This window comes from Rhipicephalus sanguineus, chromosome 3 (assembly GCF_013339695.2).
Source record: "Rhipicephalus sanguineus isolate Rsan-2018 chromosome 3, BIME_Rsan_1.4, whole genome shotgun sequence".
NCBI classification, from domain to species: domain Eukaryota; kingdom Metazoa; phylum Arthropoda; class Arachnida; order Ixodida; family Ixodidae; genus Rhipicephalus; species Rhipicephalus sanguineus.
Window position 1 is genome coordinate 57,238,011 of NC_051178.1, and position 21,787 is coordinate 57,259,797.

Below are 21,787 nucleotides of genomic sequence, written 5' to 3' on the forward strand. Positions count from 1 at the left end.
ACGCCAAATCTGCTGCCGCGTGAAACCAATTGTTCCTAGTTGTGTGCAGCTCGTTGCCTACTAAGCTAACGGCATCACTGCCAGGGCACTTGCTGTATCCCACGCACGCGTTTGCTGTGAAAGCGTTCGATATGGCATGCCCGCTCTGTTCTGTTCCTGACTGCACACGGGTGAAGCGATGGTGAGCTGCTTTCGTTCGTGAAGGCAACGCGTCTGTGCGGCACACTTAGCAGTCTCGCAAAAAGAGGCAGCATGAATGGCGGCACGGTGCATTTGGGTTATCGCCTATTAAATGTGTGCAGTACGCATGCAACTGCGCTAGGCCACATGCACTACCGAGTAGTTAGCTGAAGATACTTGACATAAGGGTTGTCAGCGATTAAGCCATACTGGCGTGTTTGCTGCCTGCCGCCATCTCGCCTCCACGCATTTCCGCTGCTTATCCGTAAAGACATCGCCGCACTGCACTATGACAGTGGCCCCTTCAGATTTTTTTTTTATATGCTTCAAACCATCACACTTTGGCATTGCGGCAAAGCTGCCTCTTGGACTCTGCTACGGTGGCAAACGGATCGACTCGTGAAAGCGCTAGTTAGAACCTACGAGATGATGGATGCAGCAGAGGTGGGGGTTTTAATTATTGCCATTTCGGACCTGCAGTATGGGCACAAAGTCAGAAAAATTGGATTCCGAAGAGTTTTGAAGTCCGAAATTTCAGATGTTCTTGTTCATTGATGTCTATGGAACTTGTGACGGTGCCGCGAAAGCATCCAAATTTTCAAGCATGTCCGAAAACTCGGCAGCTGACTGTACTCTTCTAGCTCAAATTCATTTAGTGAGAACAATGCAGCAATTGGCTGAATATATAATATTAGAGCTGTGCGAATAGCAAAATTTTGGGTGCGAAGCAAATTCGAATATTGAAGTGTGAGTGCGAATCGAATCGAATATTTTTCGAATGTTTCTAGAATATTTCTTGAATATTTCTAGAATACTTCGAAGCCAAATTGCAAAAAAACTAGTTAGAGAGGATTCCTAAGCATATTCTTATGAGATAGCAACATGAAAGTGTTTCTTTTCGCTAGGTTGATGAAGCACTGGCGGGGTGGTGTTTCATAGTTGTCTTATCAAGAATGACGCAATGTAGAGGCAGAAGTGTACTTACCGTATAAACGCGTGTAAGGGCCGCACTTTTTTTTCAAGAAATGAGGGCCAATTTTCAGGGTGCGGCCCATACACGCGACATTTTTTTTTTTTTAATGTAAAAACGCACCAGTTAGCGAACGAAGGGCGTTTATTGCAGTATACGACATTTCTTACGACATACGTGCTCAATCGTCGTCACTCGGCGAGTCCTCAGACTTGGAGTCCAAGATGAGATGGTGTGCTGCGAAGCGCCGTCACTCCACAAGCAGTCATCTTCCGTGCCATCCAAGCTGTTAGATATCCCGGCGACTTTAAAACTTCGGGACACAATGTCCGTCGACACCGAGCTTCACGCAGATAGGATCCACCCAAGTACAGTCGCCGAGGCTAGTCCCTTCACACGCAGCATGTTCGTTGTGAGTGCAAGACCATCATTCCGCACTTCAGTCACATAGCGGAGCAAGTCTTCTTCCAAATCGGGAAACTTGCACTGCTCTCCTCGGAAAGCGCGCTTAGTGCTGTAGGTGTTTCGCAAGGCTTCTTTTTGAGCACACCAACGTCGAACACACTTCTCGTAAACGTCGAATTTTCTGCCGGCGGCACGTTTCCCATGCTCGAGAGCATACTCGATCACCTTCAACTTATAGCCAGCAGTGTAGCTATTCAGGTACTTGCCCATCTTGCCAAAATGTGAACGCCGTGTAGAAAACAAGCTAGCACGAAGATCATCGAACAGTGCAGAAAACTACAGCAAATAGCTGGCCGAACTGCACAAACCGAACAACGCGAACGCCATGCCAAAGATGCCAAAGTTGGTGATGCTAATGCCGATATGGATAGCGCCGATAGCGTGTTTATATAGAGATGTGAAAAGCTAATGATAAATTCCTGCTTTAACCTTTAGTTGGCGGGTCTGTGAATACTAATAAAAAAGTTAAATTTTTTAGCCCACTTCACGAACATCTTAACACGAATAAAATTTAAAAATATATATATAGGCGCCATCTATCGACTACGCCTAGAAGCTTACGCGCGCGCGCATTTTGAATACGTATTGGTTGAGGAAAGTGTGGGTGCGGCCCTTACGCGGATTTTTTTTTTTTTTAGAATATGCACTTCAAAAAAACGGTGTGCGGCCCTTACACGGGTGCGGCCCTTACCCCCGTTTATACGGTATGTACATGATTTGGTGCAACCAAAGTGTTGCCGACAACACCTTACACGTGATAGGCAAAGATGCCATTTCCTCAGCCTCTCCTCCTCTTTCAACTTCTGTGGAAGCCCAACTGATGTGGCGGACAAGGGTCTGCTCCCTTCAAGTCTGGGGTTCCAAATATGCCTCGTAGACGTCGATATATAAGAACATCTGAAATTTTGGATGCTAAAAAGCTTCAGCTTCCGATTTTTCGAACTTCCTGCCCAAATTTCAGGTCCAAAACAGCATTAATTGAGCCGCCACCTCTGCCACATCTTTCCTCTCCATGTTAGAACCAGCGTTTTCTTGAGTTAATACATTTGCGACCGTAGCAGAGCGTGAAAGGCAGCTTTGCCACAATACCGAGGTGTGATGAGGTGAAGCATACTGAAAATCTAGGGACCACTTCCAATTGGATGTTGACTGTATCTTGGCAAAGTTTGACCTTAACGGAGCTTGAAAGGCAGCTTTGCCGCAATACCGGGGTGTGATGAGGTGAAGCATACTGAAAATCTAGGGACCACTTCCAATCAGACGTTGTCTCTTGGCAAAGTTTGACCGTAACAGAGCGTGAAAGGCAGCTTTGCCGCAATACGAGAGTGTAATGAGGTGAAGCATATTGAACATCTGAAAGAGCCACTTTCAATCGGGCATTGACTGCATTTGTTTTTGGGAAGTTCGAATAGTTTGAATAGTAAAATTCCAGTGCGAATCAAATCGAATAGCAAACACTATTCGAAAAATATTCGAAATTTCGAATATTCGCACACCCCTATATAATATACATACTCAATTTGCACACATGCTGTTGGCTTGTGCACTGTGCACGGCACCAGAGGAAAGAAATGCCTAGAACTGGCTCACTTCATCATGCCATGCAGCAAGGCTGTTAGTGAGTGCTCACCAAGCTAACGTCTTGACTACGATGTCAACCATCTGCTCCCAGAGGCTGGCAAAGTCCACGCCCAGCCCTTCTAGGTAGCCCTGCAGGGCCTTGATGGACCTGCAAGGGAGACATAAGAGAGTTGCACGCAACCTGAAAACATCATCACTGTGCTGGATCACTCGACTTTTTTTAACAGCTTGCTCAATGGCACAAATGTGTGTTGGAATAAACACCTAAAACTTTCACCTATCACATACTTTGAAACATGCTCTGCCTTTCACTCAATTTTATCAGATGCCAGCAAACCAAGACTAACTGGATAACTACTAAAAATATAATAATAAAAATCCTGTACCACTTGTGTCCCTGGCAGTCCCCGCTCCCACCGGCCGTGTATGTAGCACTCTTCTTGTTGATGCTGTAGTTGGTCAGGTGCATGTACCGGTCGCTCAAGTCCTCACACTCCTGAGAGTACCTACAGGTGCAAGTTTCGTGATAATCAGTCGAGGGGCAAAACTTCAAAAAGCTAACAAAGTGTTGGGCTAGTTCGCACCGATGCATTTTCTGCAACCTGTGTATATACTCGTACGAAGAGCTTCAGACAGGGCAGGGCAATATAATCCACCTCTTTCGTTTTCCTGTGCTGCCCTCTGCCGTTTTGATAGGGCTTTGGTAGGGGACGGGACACCGGTTATTGCCAGAAGCAAAGCCTCCGAGATGAAGAGACGTTTTGAGACTTTTTTTCCCTAGGGGAAGGGCGCATGCGCAGGGACATCTTGAAAAAGGCGGGTTGTAGGCATACATCCTGTGACACCCTGCGAGATCCCTCCGCATAGTTTTCAAAAGCATCCAGAACAAAGAAGGGTAGCAGTTCGGGCTAGGTGATACTGCATGATCTTTTTCATAATAGTGCGGAAGCATGACAAAAGATAAGAGGGGACAATGATAGGCACTAACTTTCAAATTAGCTTTATTGTGAAACAAAAGTTATGTACAGCACTTAGAGTGACTAAGGAAAAACAGAATAAGCAAGCATGTGTTGAAACAGAATTAACATAGAAAGTGCAATAAAAGCGTGGTCACCACATGCACAAACCCGCACCTCCAAAAAAGTCAATTCTTTATCACATAGAGAAATGGATAGCTTACTACCATAGGAGTATCGCTCACACCCTATCTCCATGTGAAGATATGAAACCATGAGCTGTGGTCTGCCATGATGCTGACAACACCAGTGCAGCACAGACAGCTGTACGAAATATTTGTGGCGCAGCTGAGAACAAGGTAGAAAAACAAGAGAAGACAGGATAGGGTGCCCTATCCTGTCTTCTCTCATTTTTCTTCCTCATTCTCAGTTGCGCCACAAATATTTTGTTAAGCTATGCACCAACTCACCCAACGTTATACAGCAAAACCTCGTTTGTACGTACCTGCCAGGAACGCGGCATAACTACGTACTAAACAGTAGTACGCATTAACCCTTCGATACACTTTTTACACAATTGTGTACACCATTAGCTTTTGCTAGTTGCATCAACTAGTGGCTAAGTAAGAGCAAGATACTTGGTGCTTTGGATGAACTGAACCTCCTGCCTAATAAATGTGTCTTCATTAAACTTCATTTTGCAGTGTACTGTTGCAAATGATCCCTTTGCTGAAGGCACTACCATGTTCACCGAGTCGTTCGATGTGCCGCTTTTCGCGAGCCACATCAAAAGTACAATTTTTCTTTGCTCAAAATGAGCATACCTGAAAACGAATATGCACTATATTTCTAGCCTGAGATTTGATTCTAGTTATGCAAAAACGACTTCAGAATAAATAGATATTTCATTACAATTAAATTAATACTAATTACTATAAAATGAGTATACAGTATAGACCGCTTATAACGTAAGTCGCCGTAGTCGCGAATATCCGCACTATAAGCGGTACCGCACTATAACCAAAACAACCTTCTTCAAAGTCTGCACTTGCGACATATGCGATTTGGGGCGCTTACAACCACTTAAATCTCCGAATGTTCAAAAATTAACCGCCAAAGACCCGCATTGCCAACGAAATGAACACGGGGAAAAAAAGCAAACAAAACAAAGTGCCATCGCGGAAATTCGCCGACTACATTTCAGGCCACCTCAAGGTATGCGCATTACACAGAAACCATGTCGAATCGCGACCGAAATTTCACGTGCTGAGCGGTACCGATCGTTCGATTTCACGGGCGCGCACGCGATGCCCAAGACATTGCAATCGAATCCGGAACCACTATTCGAGAGTTGCATGTGCCAACCATGCCCTTGTTTTCATTAACGATATGATTCCCTTCCCTTCAAGTGCAGCCATCGCAAAGAGTTTCATTGATTCCGCACCAAACCGCACCTTTCATCGCCCGCGACCGCTACCGAAAAGCAACCAACGCTGATTAGGCCTAGCCTGCGGTTCAGCATGTGGTCGCGGGAAGTTTGTCCAAGACAACAAGAAGATCAGAGGTCGCAAAGATCGCACTCAAGCACTAACCCAAGAACAGCGCGCGTGATACGAAGTTTGTGTTCGCGGCCGGCAGATCAACGGCGACAAAAGCCCGCCAAGCTCGTTTAAGTCCGCGCACTGGCAGAAAAGGCGAAAGCTCGCGTCATGAAGCCGCAAAACTTTTCAATTTGCGGACGAGGTAGCAAACACGATATCTGTAGCACGTGCGATAACGACGACGCTTTTCCCGACAGGAAACTTACTTTAAAGCGCACTTGATGAGGACGCGATCGTACGTTCCACGCAGAACGCGCTGCCAGCAAGCGGCCGCGGAGCCTTGCCGCCGCCGGTGCAAAGGCTACTCCGTCGCCTAGGTAACCACCATGCTTCCCCGCTCGGCAAGCCTGCACAGCGCTGCCGCGGTCTTTTTCTTCCCTCCGCCCCTCGTTCGTTCACTCTGCGTGCCCTCGCCCTTCGTAACGACCTCGTCGCTCCCTCCCCAGCGGCGTACCTCCTTTGAGAACTGCACTCGCTACCGCGTTTGATGATGATGAATTAACTTTATTGATTGCCCTGCGAATTGGTGGGATGGGCCTGGATCCCGCCTAGGCTTCGGCCAAGGGTTGCTGGCCCTTGGCGGCTTCCTCGGCTCGCTGGACGGCCCAGAGTTGTTGCTCCAGGTCCGAGCTGAGCAACGCAGACTCCCAGCGCGCGCGGAGGCTATCGCTGTTTAAGGCTGCATCACAGCTATTGTTTATTATGTCTGGACATCCCCATAGTATGTGCTCTAAAGTGGCCCTAGAGTCACAATGTCTACACTTGTCTGTCGTGTATAAGTCTGGGTGTATTACATGCATGATAGCTGGACTCGGGTAGGATCGGGTTTGTAACTGCCGCCATTCGACAGACTGTTTCTTGCTTAATTTGTCAGAAATATTTTCACGCAACCGCATTATAAACGGTATTTCATCTTGGGGGACTGCACAATAAGCGGTATGCGTATACATGCGGTTCTATGGGAGGGTAAACGGGAGTCGAAAAAGACCGATTATAACCGGTCCTGTACTATATGCGGTTACGTTATAGGTGGTCTGCACTGTACAAATGTATTGAGATTATTTTTGTTGCCACAGAATATCGAGTACCTTGAAATAATCTTGTGTAAATCTTATGCACATACAAACAGTTCTAAATAGGCGGCGCCTGAAAGGGCTAACCAGCAAGTACAAATTTGCATCTTGTGACGTGCGCCGTCGCCACCAACAAAGAAATAAATACAGTGCCACAGAAAATATTGCCACGAGTATTCACACAGTGCCTTTTCTTTCCTTTTGTCAAAGTGCAGAAAAGATTCTTGCTATCTCGCACGACCGTCCGATAGTGCGCGGTGGCGACGCCAAGGAACATTTCGAAACTTATTGCAGGGTCCGGGATATGCAGCGACTGACATAGCGAAAGAACGGACAGTATCCGCTTTCTGCGTTACGTGTGTACGCGTATGTACTGCGACCTGCCACTAAGCAAAAAAAATTACACTATCTCCTGCTAAAGGGGACCATGAGGCGATGCAAAGCCGGAGCACTTGCACAATCGCGTTCCGTTGGCGTTCGCTGAGCATGTTACTGACCTCGCATCGTGGAACGCGAAGAGGAACACTACACGCGTCGTGTCTTCCCTCTAGCCTGGCCGTTAATTCTCACAGGGCGTGCCGGGAACGTCGACAGGCGCGCAAGAGAGAGGCAGCGTAGGAGAGGAGAGAGAAGGGGAGGGGACGCACAAGCGCTGGCCCTCATTGCGGCGCTGCGCAGGAGAGAGTTTCGGCATGTCGAGCCCGCATTTCAGAGGAGCCAACCGAGGCAAGCGCTGGACTGAACGCGCGCAGCGCTCTGCTACAGTAAAAGCTCGTTAATTCGACACTCGTTAATTCGAAAAATCGGATAATTCGAATGTGTTCACAGGTCCCGCCCAGCGTACACATTGTTTAATGGCGTCAAACGCTCGTTAATTTGGTCATATTTGGCCACCACCCGGTTAATTCTGACGATGTTTGGAGCACGCCGATCGCGAAACGTCGCAAATGTGCGACACAAAGGAATGAAAACTGCATTCACGAACAGCCAAAACTGCCGTGGGCTTTCAGAAAGGCATGGTCGCCACCCACAAACGCGTGATATGTATTCTCTTAGCACGTTTCAGATTAAGACATGGGGGGTCCTGAGCCGTGTTCATGTTGTGAAGTCTCAAATGACGAAAATTGCGGCTTTTGCACTGCTCTTATGCAAAATAATTACTGTATTTACATATTCCTCAAGAAAACAAAAGTGCATTGATGTAATAAACATTTATTTATTGTTTTCTTGATACTATCGATAATTCGGCATTCAGTTAATTCGAACAGTTTTTCCGGTCCCGTGAAATCCGAATTAACGAGCATTTACTGTATTTGAAGAAGAGGAGACTAGAGGAGGAGAGTAGCGTATAAGCCGTGAGAGCAGAAGCGAGAACGCAGGAGAAGCGCAAGCAGGTGCTGGCAGAAAAGTGGAGAGAGTAATGCGCAGCTGCTGGAGAGAGGGAAGAAGGAGAGTCGTGCATGCGTAGTGTGAGTGTGGACAATGCTGTGTGCGGATTACCACGCCACCTTACATACCCCCGAGCAAGAGATACTTTCCATCTAAAACTGACACAGTTTCACTGAAACACGGTACAGCCACGTGGAGCAGATTGTCCTTGGCTAGTTGCGTGCAGCGCATTGCCTACTTGGCTCACACCATCACTCCCGGGCTGCTTGCTGCACTGTACGCACGTGTTTGCCGTGAAGAGTGTTCTTCGCACCCACTCCACTCTAGACCGTGCACAGATGCAGCGATTAGCTAGTTGGGTTATCGCAGCGACAATGAGCTTCCTGCAAATGGTGTGCATTCCTCATCTCCGCAATTCTCTAGCGGTCTTGGCAGTGGACGGAGGTGCGTTTGAGTGGCAGCCGAATAAAAGTGTGCAGCATGGTTACAACAGCGCTACGCTTGCCGTACGTGCACGCTTGGTGTGACAGTGTCAATGCAGCGAGGTTTCTCAGCGCCCGCGACACTCAGCTCAGCAACCGCAAGCTGATTTTGTTTCTGCAAAGCGGCATGCACTTCAATGCGGTCCCGCACAACAAGGCAGCAGCGACTGGCGGCCCAGCACGCTCAGGTCTCCTCCCCCCCCCTGAAAATTTTGATGGAGGGGGGGGGGTGTTTTACCAAAACTAAATAAAAATAGGTGTTTTTCTTAAATAGTGAAGGTCTTCCTGCAAGTGCACCCCCCCCCTCCCGAAAAAAATTCCTGGCTACGGGCCTGGCTGAATAGGGTTGTCGGTGATAAGTCATACTGGCGGCATTTCGTGGGTGGCCATCATCTCGCCTACATTATTTCCCAATGCTTATCCACAAAGGCTTCGCCGCAATTGGGTGGAAGTCGGAATCCTTGATCGGCCGATCTCTGGCAATACTAGAAAAGATGGCAGACCTTTTGAGGCGCATTTTGGAGTCGGCAAATTCAGCAGCGGAGTTAGCTTTTATGGCAAAAAAAGGTTATCGCGGTACGCAGGGTACGCACTAACCGGCAGGCATAGGACGAACCAGTACTGCTTAATTAAGCAGTCAGCGAATGCATTAGGCTCTACACGACTCGGTCAGGGATTTGCCACAACAACGTTTTAACTGTTGGTACGTTTAAGGGGGGACGCGCCTTTCGTATCACGAAAAATGGCATAAAATCGGTTTTTTTGAAAATCGCATTTTCAGTTTCTGTAGACCCTTTTCTATCAGATTCCAAAATATCTTCACCAAAAACCACGTAGAAGTGCTTTAAAAAATTTGTCACGGCTGCCACGGTGGCGAAAGTTATTGCGGAAATCGCAAAAAAACACTGATTTTCAAAAAATAATAGCTCCGCAACGGCGCCACCGTTCGCCGATATTTTGGTCTCGTCGGAACGAGCATTTCTTCGTCTTCGAATTCCCCGCCTCAGCTGGCTCTTCCCTTCGAAAACAAGCGCACAAAAAGCAAATGTCCCAAGGTTCTTTCGAGGCCTCCGATTGGCCGCGCCCGCTATGTTGCCCCAGCGCGCCTCGCCATTGGTCCGATGCGAACTTCGGGGGATCGTCGGCTGCTGCTTGCGCTTCGCGAGGTCACGGCTGTCGAAAGTCGCGGTCTTTATGACGCGTTCGCACTCGTTATGTGTTCACGGCTCGAAGTCGACGATCACGTAGAACCTACGTTATAGTTAGGAGCTGCAAGCGGAAGCCCGATCAGATTACGATGGCACGCCGCGCTCGTAGCGAACGTCGTAAGCGCGCGTCTCGGTCCGACCCTTTAGTTGACTCGTCGGAATAGCGGTTGGAGGTTCTGCTATCAACACTTCGTACGTAGTGACGAAGATAATCGCGGGACGACTCCTTGTACTCGCGACCACGCATTACGTACTTTGAAACAAACATCGGGCACCGTGGCCGGCGCGTCTACTGCTCGGAGTCGTCGCTAGCCCTAACTCCGCTCACGGCGCCGGCGTGCGAGACAAACCTCGAACTTTGCGGGCAAGAACAACGCGTTAGAGGAACCGCGGCAGTGTGCTTCTTCGTAAGCAACGCAGCGCATCGCCCGCCGGCTCCTCGGAAACGCGGATGGTAATTTTACGCATCGGCAGCGGACCCCACAGCCAAGCTCGTCGCGCAGCGGCCGCGCGTCGGCGTCCCGAAATGCGGACCAAACACGTTGCGCGCCGATTTTTCGTCGCCGCACCTAGGGATATTGCGCATCGTCACCGAATGCCGCGACCCAGAACATCGGGTGCAGATTTCCCGGACTCCACGGCCGAGCACTTAGAGGTGAAATAAAGCACTGTTGATGCAATTTAGGCGCGCTTGGAGCCGTGCGTGGTATCGCCGCAAACTCTCATGAATCATCTGAAAAAAAAAAATAATAATAAAAGCCTCGCAGATAACCGTGTTCGCCGCAACCGGGTGAATTGTGAAGCGCATCACAGTCGAGGTTTACAAGTGAGCTTGAGTGAAGCAGGGAGATGAATTTACATCTGCCCAATTTGCGTCTTGAATAAACAGCTAAGGAATTTCTATTCCCCCAATGTTTTGGCCGTAATTGCCTGTTATTTAGGAGGAAGGGATAGGCTGTCATGATGAGAGCCACTCTTAGTATCCTATAAAAATTATTCAATGATCAATTGCAATAAAGACTTAGTGATAGCACGAATACAAGAAAGCTGGCAAAGCACCACAGCATATGGCCTAATCACATTACAATATAACGGGCAGCCGAGAAAGATTCTCTGCGCTTGAAAAAGGCTAAGAATCGATCACTAGAGAAGATGGAAAGGCGGCAAAGAAAGAGAGTGCCAAAGGACACCTCCAGTTATGCTGCAGGATCATTTTAGAACTACATATGTGCTCAAAACTTTCAAACGTCATTTTCTCAATATGACTTTTTTGGCTAGTGAGGCTGCTTATCCCAGCCATATCTCTGGAACCACTCATCGAATTTCCATAAGTCCTTTTTTATTATGTACTTGAATGAATTTCTGAGGGGGTGACAAGCCCATTTTTTCAATATATTGTGTCTGTTATTTATTATAGTTAATCAAAATTTGATTGATAATATCCTAATCACCGACACTAAATTTGATGGTCTGCTAAAACTTTTCAGCAAGGAAATTCAAAAAAAGGGCTCTGTTACCCCCTGAAGTATCAATCTGGGAATCATCACAGTTAATTTCACAGTTCCAGTACCTTTTGAAAGTTCTCCAGGCCTGGGATAAGAGAACCATGTGCATTATTCTGTCATACTGCCATAACTTGAGAACCAGTGAACATAACTTCATGAAATTTTGTAATTCTTCTAATGCTTTTGCTGTGAGTCTATCATGAAAATTTCATTAAGATATCTCAATAAACAAAAAGTTGGTATCCGAAGGTAGCCTCCCCCCTTAAAGCGGGTACGTATTAATGAGGTGCGACTGTACTCTGCTAAAAGAGACAGCTGCGTTAACATTTTTTAACAAGAGCGAATTTTATGAAAAAGTAGAATAACTTCAATTTAAAAAATACATTCTAATCGAGCAACATTGTTGATTGTTGAGCATTTTTTTCCTTATAGGATTGCACACATAACTTTAGACAACGAGGATTTCAACTGCCACGTAACCTCTCAAATGCCACGAATGGCAGAAGTGGGCACAAGATTTTTCAGATTGTGCATGGCTTACACGTAATAACAGTAATATGAAAATTAAAGAAACGAGAAGTGTTGCCTTCCAATGACCTTTCATTTTATCAAAGGAGCCTCAAACAATAATGAGTACAAAGTTTTGTCCTTAGAGTTCTAAAGAATACAAACCATCTCTGTCACAACACGAGCCTTTGTACAGTGTCACTTCAAAGCAAAGCCTTTGGTTAACTTACTCTAACTGATGTAACACTTCTGCGTAACCGTATGTCACTCACTTGATGGAAGCAAATCGAACCAGGCCGTCAGGGAACAGGTATATCTTGAGGGGGTCAAAGCTGGTCACTAGCGCATACAGGCGGAGGTCAAACTTGGTCCCATTGATGAGGTACGGAGTCCGCACATACCTGAGAAAAGAGAACGAGTATCGCACCCTTGCTAACAAAGGAGACGAAAAAAGAGCAACTAAACTAAAACAAGGAAAACAAGGCAAACACATGTACATCAGAACAGTGCAGTGCACTGCAGTACATGTACGATTTACCGTTTGCATTGATTGTGCTCTTTTGTCTTCCTCTGAAAATAAATCATTTAGTTTTCGCAGGTATGATGCTCCACTGTTACTAACTCCCGCAGCCATGCAAAGCTGCTCCATGCTCAAATGGACTGTCCGTTTACACCTAAGAAGAGCCACTCTTCATTCTCGGGCAATAAGTTTTGAACGCAGTATCACTTTTGCAAGACTTGACCCATCTCGATACTGAACCATCAAAGCATACAGCCAACAGCACTCTTGGCATTGTGCAAAATAGAGAGCTTTACACTGCACCAGAAAAACAGTCACGGATGCATTCGGTGCTGGGTCACCAGGGGCGGATTATCCAGGGTTCAAAGGGTTCAAATGAACCGAACCCTCCGGTTTTAGGGGGCCCCCCAAGGGCCAGAAAAAATGGCCGACTTCGTTGTTTTGTTCGTAGAAGTTGAACCCTCCTGCTGGATTCCCCTGATAGAAACAGATTGTCTATTTCAATAATAAATATACATGCTTCTAAGAGGTTGTTCGTTGCATAACGTGCATAATCTTGAAGTCAGCTCACAGTTCTGCAGTCTGTGGTAAAAACCTTTTACTCGCCCAAGACCATGCATCGTGTAGAGGGAAGGAGCTGATCCAGCGGATGGACACATAGAGCAGCCTGACGAGGATTTTAGCAGCTACGGTCCAACACGCAATGCGAAGGAGCATAGAGAGTGGTTTCTGTTTGAAATATCGTTTAATGCGCTGAATGAAAATAACCGGTATGAAGCTGACGCATAGGTATGCTGTACAGTCGATCCCGGGTATATTGAACTCGGATATATCGAATTATTGGCTATATCGAACAGTTGAGAAATCCCCTTGAATTTCCCATTAAAAGTATAAGGCTGGTGCACACCTATATCAAACTCCCACACAGCGAAACATCCGCTATATCGAACGCTGCCCCGCGCCGAAGCCCAGAAAGTGCATTTTTCCTAACAACTATTGATCATTTTTCGGCCGCGTTCTTATAAGTTCCAATCCCTCGTCGCGCGCAGGTGACGAAAGTGCGTTGCTCTAGTTCGTTGCGCAACGCTTGTCAGTTCACCGGTATATTTGACGCGCGGTCCGCAGGTTTTAACGCATGGGCTAGTGTTTTTCAAAGAGGCTGATTCCCGAGGGCACCAAAATGAGAATTCGAAGCGACTTCGCAGCCTTGTTGTAATGTTTGCATTCCCTTCCTTGTCTCTTCGCGCACGATGGCATGCGGGCCCGCAAAGCATGGCCTTTGAGATCCGCAACCTCGTGACGTATTTTTAGTGTTTTCGGTTTTAAAACGCTAATCTCAGAGGCTATGCTTTTTTTCGGCTTTCTCGCGAAAGTAGCGGCTGCCTTCTGCAAAGGCACAAGTGCCATCGGTATCGCTAACATGTCGACGGTGGAGAGATGTTTCTTCGTGCCAACGGGTACTATAAACGTTGCTTCGTGCAGCGGTGCAGCGTTGGCTCTTGCAGAATGTGTACTGTGTGTACTTCGCGCTTTGTTCTTGATAAATCGTCATTCGGAAGTCAAACTAAACATTGTCCCGCTCGTAGCAATAAAAATGATGACGGGTACTTGAAACGACGTCAAGTAAAGCACCGCCGTGCAATGTTTCCTTACGGGCCTTGGTACCAGGTGACGACTTCGGGCGCGTCATGACCGCCGACTACGGCGTACGGTGCGTCAGTGAATTTTGCGACTTAGCGTTTCCGGGCGCCGTATCGGACGGGAGCACAGCGAGTGACTTCATCGGTGCAGATAACGACGTAGCTGTTTCTGACTGCATCGATGCCGAGATCATAGCTGACGTTGCCGGTGCTGCGGAAATGGACCCGTGCGGTTTGAAGATGCCAGCCGCCGCTGACAGAGCTCGCATCCGCGTTCAGCGTCGATCACTGCTGTTGTGGCGGAAGGTGCTTATATAATATTGACGATGACTTGATGAATTCACGGCGCGCAAGAAGCAAGACAAGTTGACGGACTTTTTTCATGCGAAATAAAGTGCGCTAACTTGCAAAAGAAGTTCTCGCCTTGTTCTTTAGCATAAGTGAGCGAATCGTCATGTTCGCGCTTTTTACGATTTCAAAAAACTGTGTCGAGGCCTGCAGTGCTTTAATTAAAGCCTTAAATACGCATATTTCGTATTTCGAATTATCGATATATCGAACTATTTCGCGATCCCCTTCGAGTTCGATATATCCGGGATCGACTGTAGTATGCTTTCATTATAGTGTAAACAACGTACCATGAAATATTTGTATGGTACGGAACTTCCTGATTATGCCAGGACTCCGAAGGAGTAATGGTTCGATTCTTCGCTTCTGGCATTGCCGTTCTGTCTTAATTCCTGCTTGGTGGTTATATAGGGAAACTTAAGAGACCATCACTTGGTAAAGGTTGTGCGCAGGAAATATCTACAACATATATCCACTATCTGGCCGCCAGCAGACCCTCACCGCAATTGCTTGAGCGTTGTGGTGGGGGTCTTCAAGTGACCATCACTTTTGAACTTCTTTTAACACTTTTGAACTTCTAATTCGTGAAAAGCTTGAAGGTTCTTTCCCTGATGTCCATGTGGTTCTTAGAATTTTTTTTTTTGCTTAATGGTCACAAATTGCACTGGTGAACGATCATTCAGCAAACTGAAATTGATCAAAAACAGGCTTCGATCAACGATGACCGACAGCCGCCTCAGTGATTTGTCACTGCTGAGCGTAGAGACGGAGGTTCTTAGGAGGGTAAATGTTGAAGAGCTGATCAACAAACTGTCTCAGCAAAAGACACGAAAACGCTTGTAGAAACGTACATACCTTCTTTCTCTACTTAAAAGAATAATGAAAACAGAGAACATGTTAATAGGTATACACGCCCCATTTCAAGGTTGCATTTCTGCGAAATAGTTCACCAATTTTATGCACTGTGTTTAAGAAGAAATATTTCGTAAAAATATCAAGATATTCCGCAGTTTAACCGCAGAAAAGATGTGTGCAATGAATGCGTTTCCTTCTCCTATAGCCCTATGAAAGTGAATATTGCCGGCAAAAATTTAACACTATTACATGTTTAAAAGCGACCGATTTGTGCATAAATGAAAATAATATGTGTGGTCGTTTTTCGAGTCTTATTAAAAACGTTTTTGTGAAAGTTCTACACGGATCTCATTTTTTATAGGCGCCACCTTTTCCGAAAGATTTGGCCCACCCCCTTCCCATATTGAAGATATTTTAATTTTAAACCATCTGTATTACTTGTTGTGATCAGTAGGCATATACAATATGCATAATAGCACTATATTGAAATGCTGCCTTAGAAGAGCTTAAATGTGTGTTGTTGTATGAAATCAAAAGTAGCTAGACGATTGGTAGCGTATTTACGTCAGTACGTGCGAACAGTTTCTGAAAAAGGCCCACCTGTCAACTTCGGCAGTGCTCGCACGCAGGCAACCAAAGCGTGCGCTACCGAATCAGTGAAGCTGAAGCAGATAGAGGAAGCTAATTTTCACAAAGGCGCTCCCTGATTTTTGAAGGGAGATGTCCTCTCTTGAAATAAGGGTAAATAACGCTATAGGTTAAGACGAATGGAAGAAACACACGGCGCTTGGACTGGACTTCTAAGTGATATGCATTCCTTCTTTTCGTCTGAACTTCTCGCAGAGTTTAGTCTTCTTTCAGTATGATCCAAGGAACCAAACAAATCTTAATGCTGTCGATGTGTATTCGTCTCCTGATATAGTTGATTATTACGATGACAATCTCTCCACGTGCTCCGCAAGAAAGAAAACGCCCAGGTGATATTACACACTCCGGAGAGGCTTAGAATAAATATGGCTTGTGTTCTTTGCAGCTAAATCTAAAAAGCGTCAAGTCTCAAGCATGACAAGATGACAAAGTGGGAAAGAAAGGGGGCGGGGCGAGGGGGGAGGGGCCCCCCTTATTTTTTTGAACCGGGCCCTCCGCACATTTAATCCGGCCCTGTGGGTCACGCAAAATTTCACAGAAGTGAAAACTACTAGTTAACCCTTTCCCTCCCGTGGACAAGTATAGTCGTCATGTGATTTTGTACCAAAATGACCGATGACGTCACAGTTGTGTTTCTTCATGCTAGATGGCCATACTTGTCCATGTTGTGCCATTTGTGTCTCAGCTTTCATTTTATTGCCATCTTTCACTGTATTGCCATGTGGTGAAGCCATCTTCAAGTTATCTTTTTTTTTTTAAAGCAATTAGTGAAATAAAGGAACCCTATTGAATTGAAAGAATGGCACCGCTTTATTTGGAAAAAAAAGCTCTACAAATTGAGTGAAAAAAATTTCCAGTAAATCTGGTACAATCTTCTTTTTTTTTTACGGTATGGAAAAGGTTAAATCGCCACAGCACACCACCCGAGGAAAGTTGTTTTTCAAACGACTATAACCAAATTCCAAATCACGATTCTTTGAATAAAAGTACAATTTCTTTTTCACTTATCTTGCATTACCGTCAATGCCGCATATTCTTTATTTCACTTGAAAGCAAAGCTTCATTTTGAATTACAAATACTGCCGCATTACATACGAGTAAACATACCATAATATAGAAAAGGCCTGCTTCAGGGGCGTAGCCAGAAATTTTTTTCGGGGGGGGTTCAATCATACTTTATGTATGTTCGTGCGTGCGTTTGTATGTGTGCGTGTATATATGCGCAAGCAAAATTGAAAAATTTCGGGGGGGGGGGGGGTTGAACCCCCCCAACCCCCCCCTTGGCTACGCCCCTGGCCTGCTTGTACAATTCCCCTCCACTGTTATTCATTACACAATACTATAATAATGCATGTAGATCTCACACACTGTGGAAGTTCAGTGTAACTGAAGCTTCCAGAGGCGAGCTAGACAAAATAAGAAATTGTAGTTGAACACCTTTATAAGGGGCCCTGATGAAACAGACAATTAGGTATTATGAGACACCAATAAGCTTACATAGAAAGAGGGGTCCATCAGAAAATGAGAATGCGGTACCCTGCTTATACAAGACCCCTCATATAAAGGACATAAACGGCTCCTCGGTGTGTCTCTTATAAAGGGGTTCAACTGTATGACAAGAACAATGTAGTGAAGGGTGCTAAAAAATGTGAATGAGAAATAAAACTTCCAGTCACTACAGTGAACCACGCAGAGCAAATGAAAGTTTTATACAACATTAAAACATGCTGAATCTGAAGACAAAACGCGTTCAACCTTGTTGACACGAGGCATGGCACAATTAGAGGCATACAGCAAATTTTGGCAACAAACGCATACAGTAATTTCTATCGTAAGCCTAGCTGGTGATTCTCTTAGTCTACACTACACATCCTGAAAAAATGCAGAGGTGTTTTCCTTTCATTGCCACAAGGACAATGACTGCGGTAAGTCTGGTTAATATTTAGTCCATTTTATCTGCACGACTGTAAAAGGAAAGTGTCATGCACGGGTGTTCTCGCACATGTCCTACGCAACATACAGTAGAACCCTGCTGATACGTTTTTGAAGGGACCATAGGAAATAAACGTAAGAGACGGGAAACGCAAGAGCCGAAAAACAGGAAAAACGACAAAATATTTAGTGGTACAGAATTTTATTTCAATGCTTACGAGTAGCACGAAAATTGGCACGCTCAGCCACGATCTAGTCGACGGATAGAAATGCGGAGCTAGGGACGGCCTCACCAACAGAAATGTAATCAACGTATGTAATTTTTTTAACACCAACAACTGTAGGCATGAAAGAACTAAGCACACGCAATCACGACCAGCGCGGCGAGTCCGACCGCGAACCGCGCGCACGACCATGCGAGCTCCCGTCCTCCGACAAATAACAATGATGATGAGTCTACGCCAACGCGATGGCAGAAGTAAATGCCAATCTCGAAGGCCTTGCTTTCGCGAGCAATTACGTCATAGACGCCATGTTTGTGCAATACAAATCTCAAAGGCCATGCTTTTGTCAATAGTAAAAGCCAATCTCGAAGGCTTTGCTTTCGCGAGCAATTACGTCATAGATGCAATACGAATCTCGAAGGCGATGCTTTTGTTTGCATCAATCGAAAGATCCTGTTGCTTGCGCCTCTCATGCGGCTAACGTTAAGGACAAACCAGGCCAAGCTGCGTGAAAATGCATCATGGCCGCTCTCTTCGGTAGTCACTCGGTCGGCTCCGAGCGCACTTCGTGACGTATCATACGGGAACGGTCCAACAGTTACGACGTAACAGCGGGGTTCCCAATACATTGTATTCTATGGGAGTTATGCCGGGACCAGTGGAAAACGACGTAACAGCCAGGAAAACGCAACATTGAGGAACGTAACAGTGGGGTTCTACTGTACATGGCTATCATCTCAAATAGCTTAGTTAGCACTGGCACGACAACACACATGCAATCGTGGCCTGAATAGACGACATGCTACATACCGTATATACTCGTGTAAGGGCCGCCCTCGTGTAAGGGCCGCACCCCTACTTTGGAGGGGGAATTTCAAAAAAAAAATTCAAAAAGTCCCGCCAGAAAAGTGTAGTTAGTTAAATTGCAGCTAGATGGCGCTGCCAGCTTTTCCGCTTCTGCCGACCTCCCGACCTCGACGGCGCCATTATTGCTTTGTGTGGCGCATCGTTGGCATCGTGTGGGTAGCTTGCCAGTGTTTCTTCAGATCGGTGTTGTCGGTGTCACTTTGTCTGTAGTAGTGAGCCCTGTTTGAGCCATCGCAGGTGAGGGACGATGGGCCGGCACTTGGGATCTTTCACTGCAGCCTTTAAACTGCAAGTGATTGAATATGCCGAGGAGCACGGCAAGCGAGAAGCTGGACGCAAATTTGACGTCGATGAGAAGAGCGTGCGTTACTGGATGAAACAGAAAGATGCCCTCGCCGCTACCAACAGGAGCCGAAAGGCATTTCGCGGAAAGAAGTGCAAGTACCCGGAACTCGAAGGCGAACTTGTCAAATATGTCATCGACACTCGAAGGGACGGCTACGCCGTCTCAACTGACATGATCCGCGTGAAAGCCCTGGCCATCGCTCGCCACATGGAAATACCCCAGGCACAATTCAAGGCAAGTTGGGGGTGGGCTACGCGGTTTATGAACCGTAACCAGCTCTCCATCCGCCGCCGAACAACGCTTTGTCAAAGGCTTCCAAGCGAGTACGAAAGCCATGTGATTAAGTTCCATCGCTTTGCAAATGGTCTCAGGAGGGAGCATGAGTACGACCTCTCCCAAACTGGGAATGCGGACCAGACTCCTGTGTGGTTCGATGCACCAGAAAGCACCACAGTGGATTTAAAAGGTGCGAAAAGTGTGTCTGTGCGCACGACCGGTGCAGAACGTCAAAGATGCACTGTGATGCTGTTCATCACGGCAGACGGCAGAAAACTTCCGCCGTACGAAAGACTCTCCCTAAAGCGAAAGACTCTCCCTAAAGAGAAGTTCCCTCAGGGAATCATCGTACGTGCCCAGGAAAAGGGTTGGATGTCCGAGGAACTCGTCGTAGATTGGATAAAGACCGTCTGGGCAAACAGACCTGGAGGCCTGTTACAACGGAAAGCCCTCCTTGTTCTGGACAGTTTCAGGGGCCGCTTGACGGACCGCGTGAAGAACCGACTCGACACGACTCGTACGGACTTGGCCACTATTCCTGGAGGACTGACGAGTGTGCTGCAGCCGCTCGACGTCTGCGTTAATCGTTCGTTTAAATCGGAATTTCGCCGATGCTACTCGGAATGGATGGCTGGAGGCCATCATGAGAAGACCCCTACAGGACGGCTGAAGCGGGCATCGCTACAACAAGTGTGTGCGTGGATTTTGAGTGCGTGGCGTGCCGTGTCATTTGAAACAGTCGCGAAAAGCTTCAAGGTGACTGGAATTTCAAACTGCATGAGCGGCGCTGAGGATGAATGTCTCTGGGAGGACGCCGACGCCGAGGCGAGCTCTTCCGAGAATGAGGACAGCGATAGCGAAAGGGAATCGGAATAAAAACATTCCTGGAATGTCATTTGCGACTCTCTTACACTGTGCTACTGTCGCGGAAACAGTACAGACCTTTGGTGAGCTGTCATCGGCCTGATTCGTGTAAGGGCCGCACCAAGCAAAAATTTCGAAAAAAAAAGTGCGGCCCTTACACGAGTATATACGGTATGTACCCAGGGTTCTAATGGTTAGAGTAATCAAACTGCTGTGCTGAAGCACTGACTGAATCCTTCCACTAGACACATAATTCGATATTTTCAAGAACGGCATTTTCATCAAAAAGAGCAGTGCACGAGCAGTAGAGTTGGGTAAGCCCAGCCGAATTCACAAAGAAAGCTTTGCTTTAGAATTTCCCATCATAACGCACTTCACAAAGACCTCAAACTTCAGCTAGTGCACATTTCTAACCGAGTCAGTTACCAAAATATGGTAGGAATCGAGTAACAGTAAACAAAGACTCTCCTTCAGTTCCTCGCACCCTAGCACTGCCCAGGATTGCAGCCAGCTTCCCCCAAATGTCGTAACTATCATTATGTTATTACCACAACTCACTGTACAGATTCTTTTTACTCTTATTCTTCCGCAGTCACTTCCCCCTGCAATGACGCATGGCCTGCGGGTATCAAATATATAAAATAACAAAAATATCATGAGAGTGGTACTAATTCTGCATATTCTAGCCATCACTATGGCACAGGTCAATACAGCCACACAAATATTGAGACTCTACTGACCTCTGGACCACCAGTGGCTGCTTCTTGGGTATCTGGTCCCAGCGATGGACCACGTGCACACCTGCACCCCTTGCCGACGCAGGCTGCACACAAGAACACGGAAGACATTGTCAAGAGGAAGGACCTCACTTTCATCCAGGATGCCCTCATCATTGAAGCGTCTGCTACGTGAAACTCTATGCAGCAGTGCACTCACAGAAGGGAAGCATTCATTTGTTGTAAACGCACCTGTTAGTTCCAGCTGCTTTGACTGGGAAATTATCCAATCCTTTCAGAGTCCAGAAGAGCTAATTTCTAAAGTTTCTGTACAGATAGTAAGGCAGGAGCGAATGCAGTGAGACCAAATTTTGGCACTGATGACAACCAACAGGCAATCAAGCCAGAAAAGTATAGGGGACGTTATTTGTGGTAATTATGATATAAATGTGAATAAATTAAAGTGGACGAAAAGACGACTTGCCGCCGGCAGAGACCAAACCTGCATACTTCGAACAAAATGTCCGATGATCTACTAGCTGAGCTATGGCGGCGGTCCTCCTACCGTACACTTTAACGTGTATACACTTAAACCTCAATATAATGAACATGGATATAATGAATTATCAGTTAT

The 21,787-nt window shown here is 46.4% G+C and overlaps 1 protein-coding gene across 1 annotated transcript in view; it reads right to left on the reverse strand.

Moving 5' to 3' along the window:
* LOC119385494 (tubulin monoglutamylase TTLL4) overlaps positions 1-21,787 on the reverse strand; it is a gene marked incomplete at its 3' end in the record, with an annotated part of 106,370 nt that overhangs the window by 31,074 nt on the left and 53,509 nt on the right. The window contains 4 exon segments of the mRNA XM_049414006.1: positions 3,246-3,344; positions 3,583-3,702; positions 12,190-12,318; positions 21,178-21,260. Coding sequence (XP_049269963.1) covers positions 3,246-3,344; positions 3,583-3,702; positions 12,190-12,318; positions 21,178-21,260 — 431 coding nt within the window.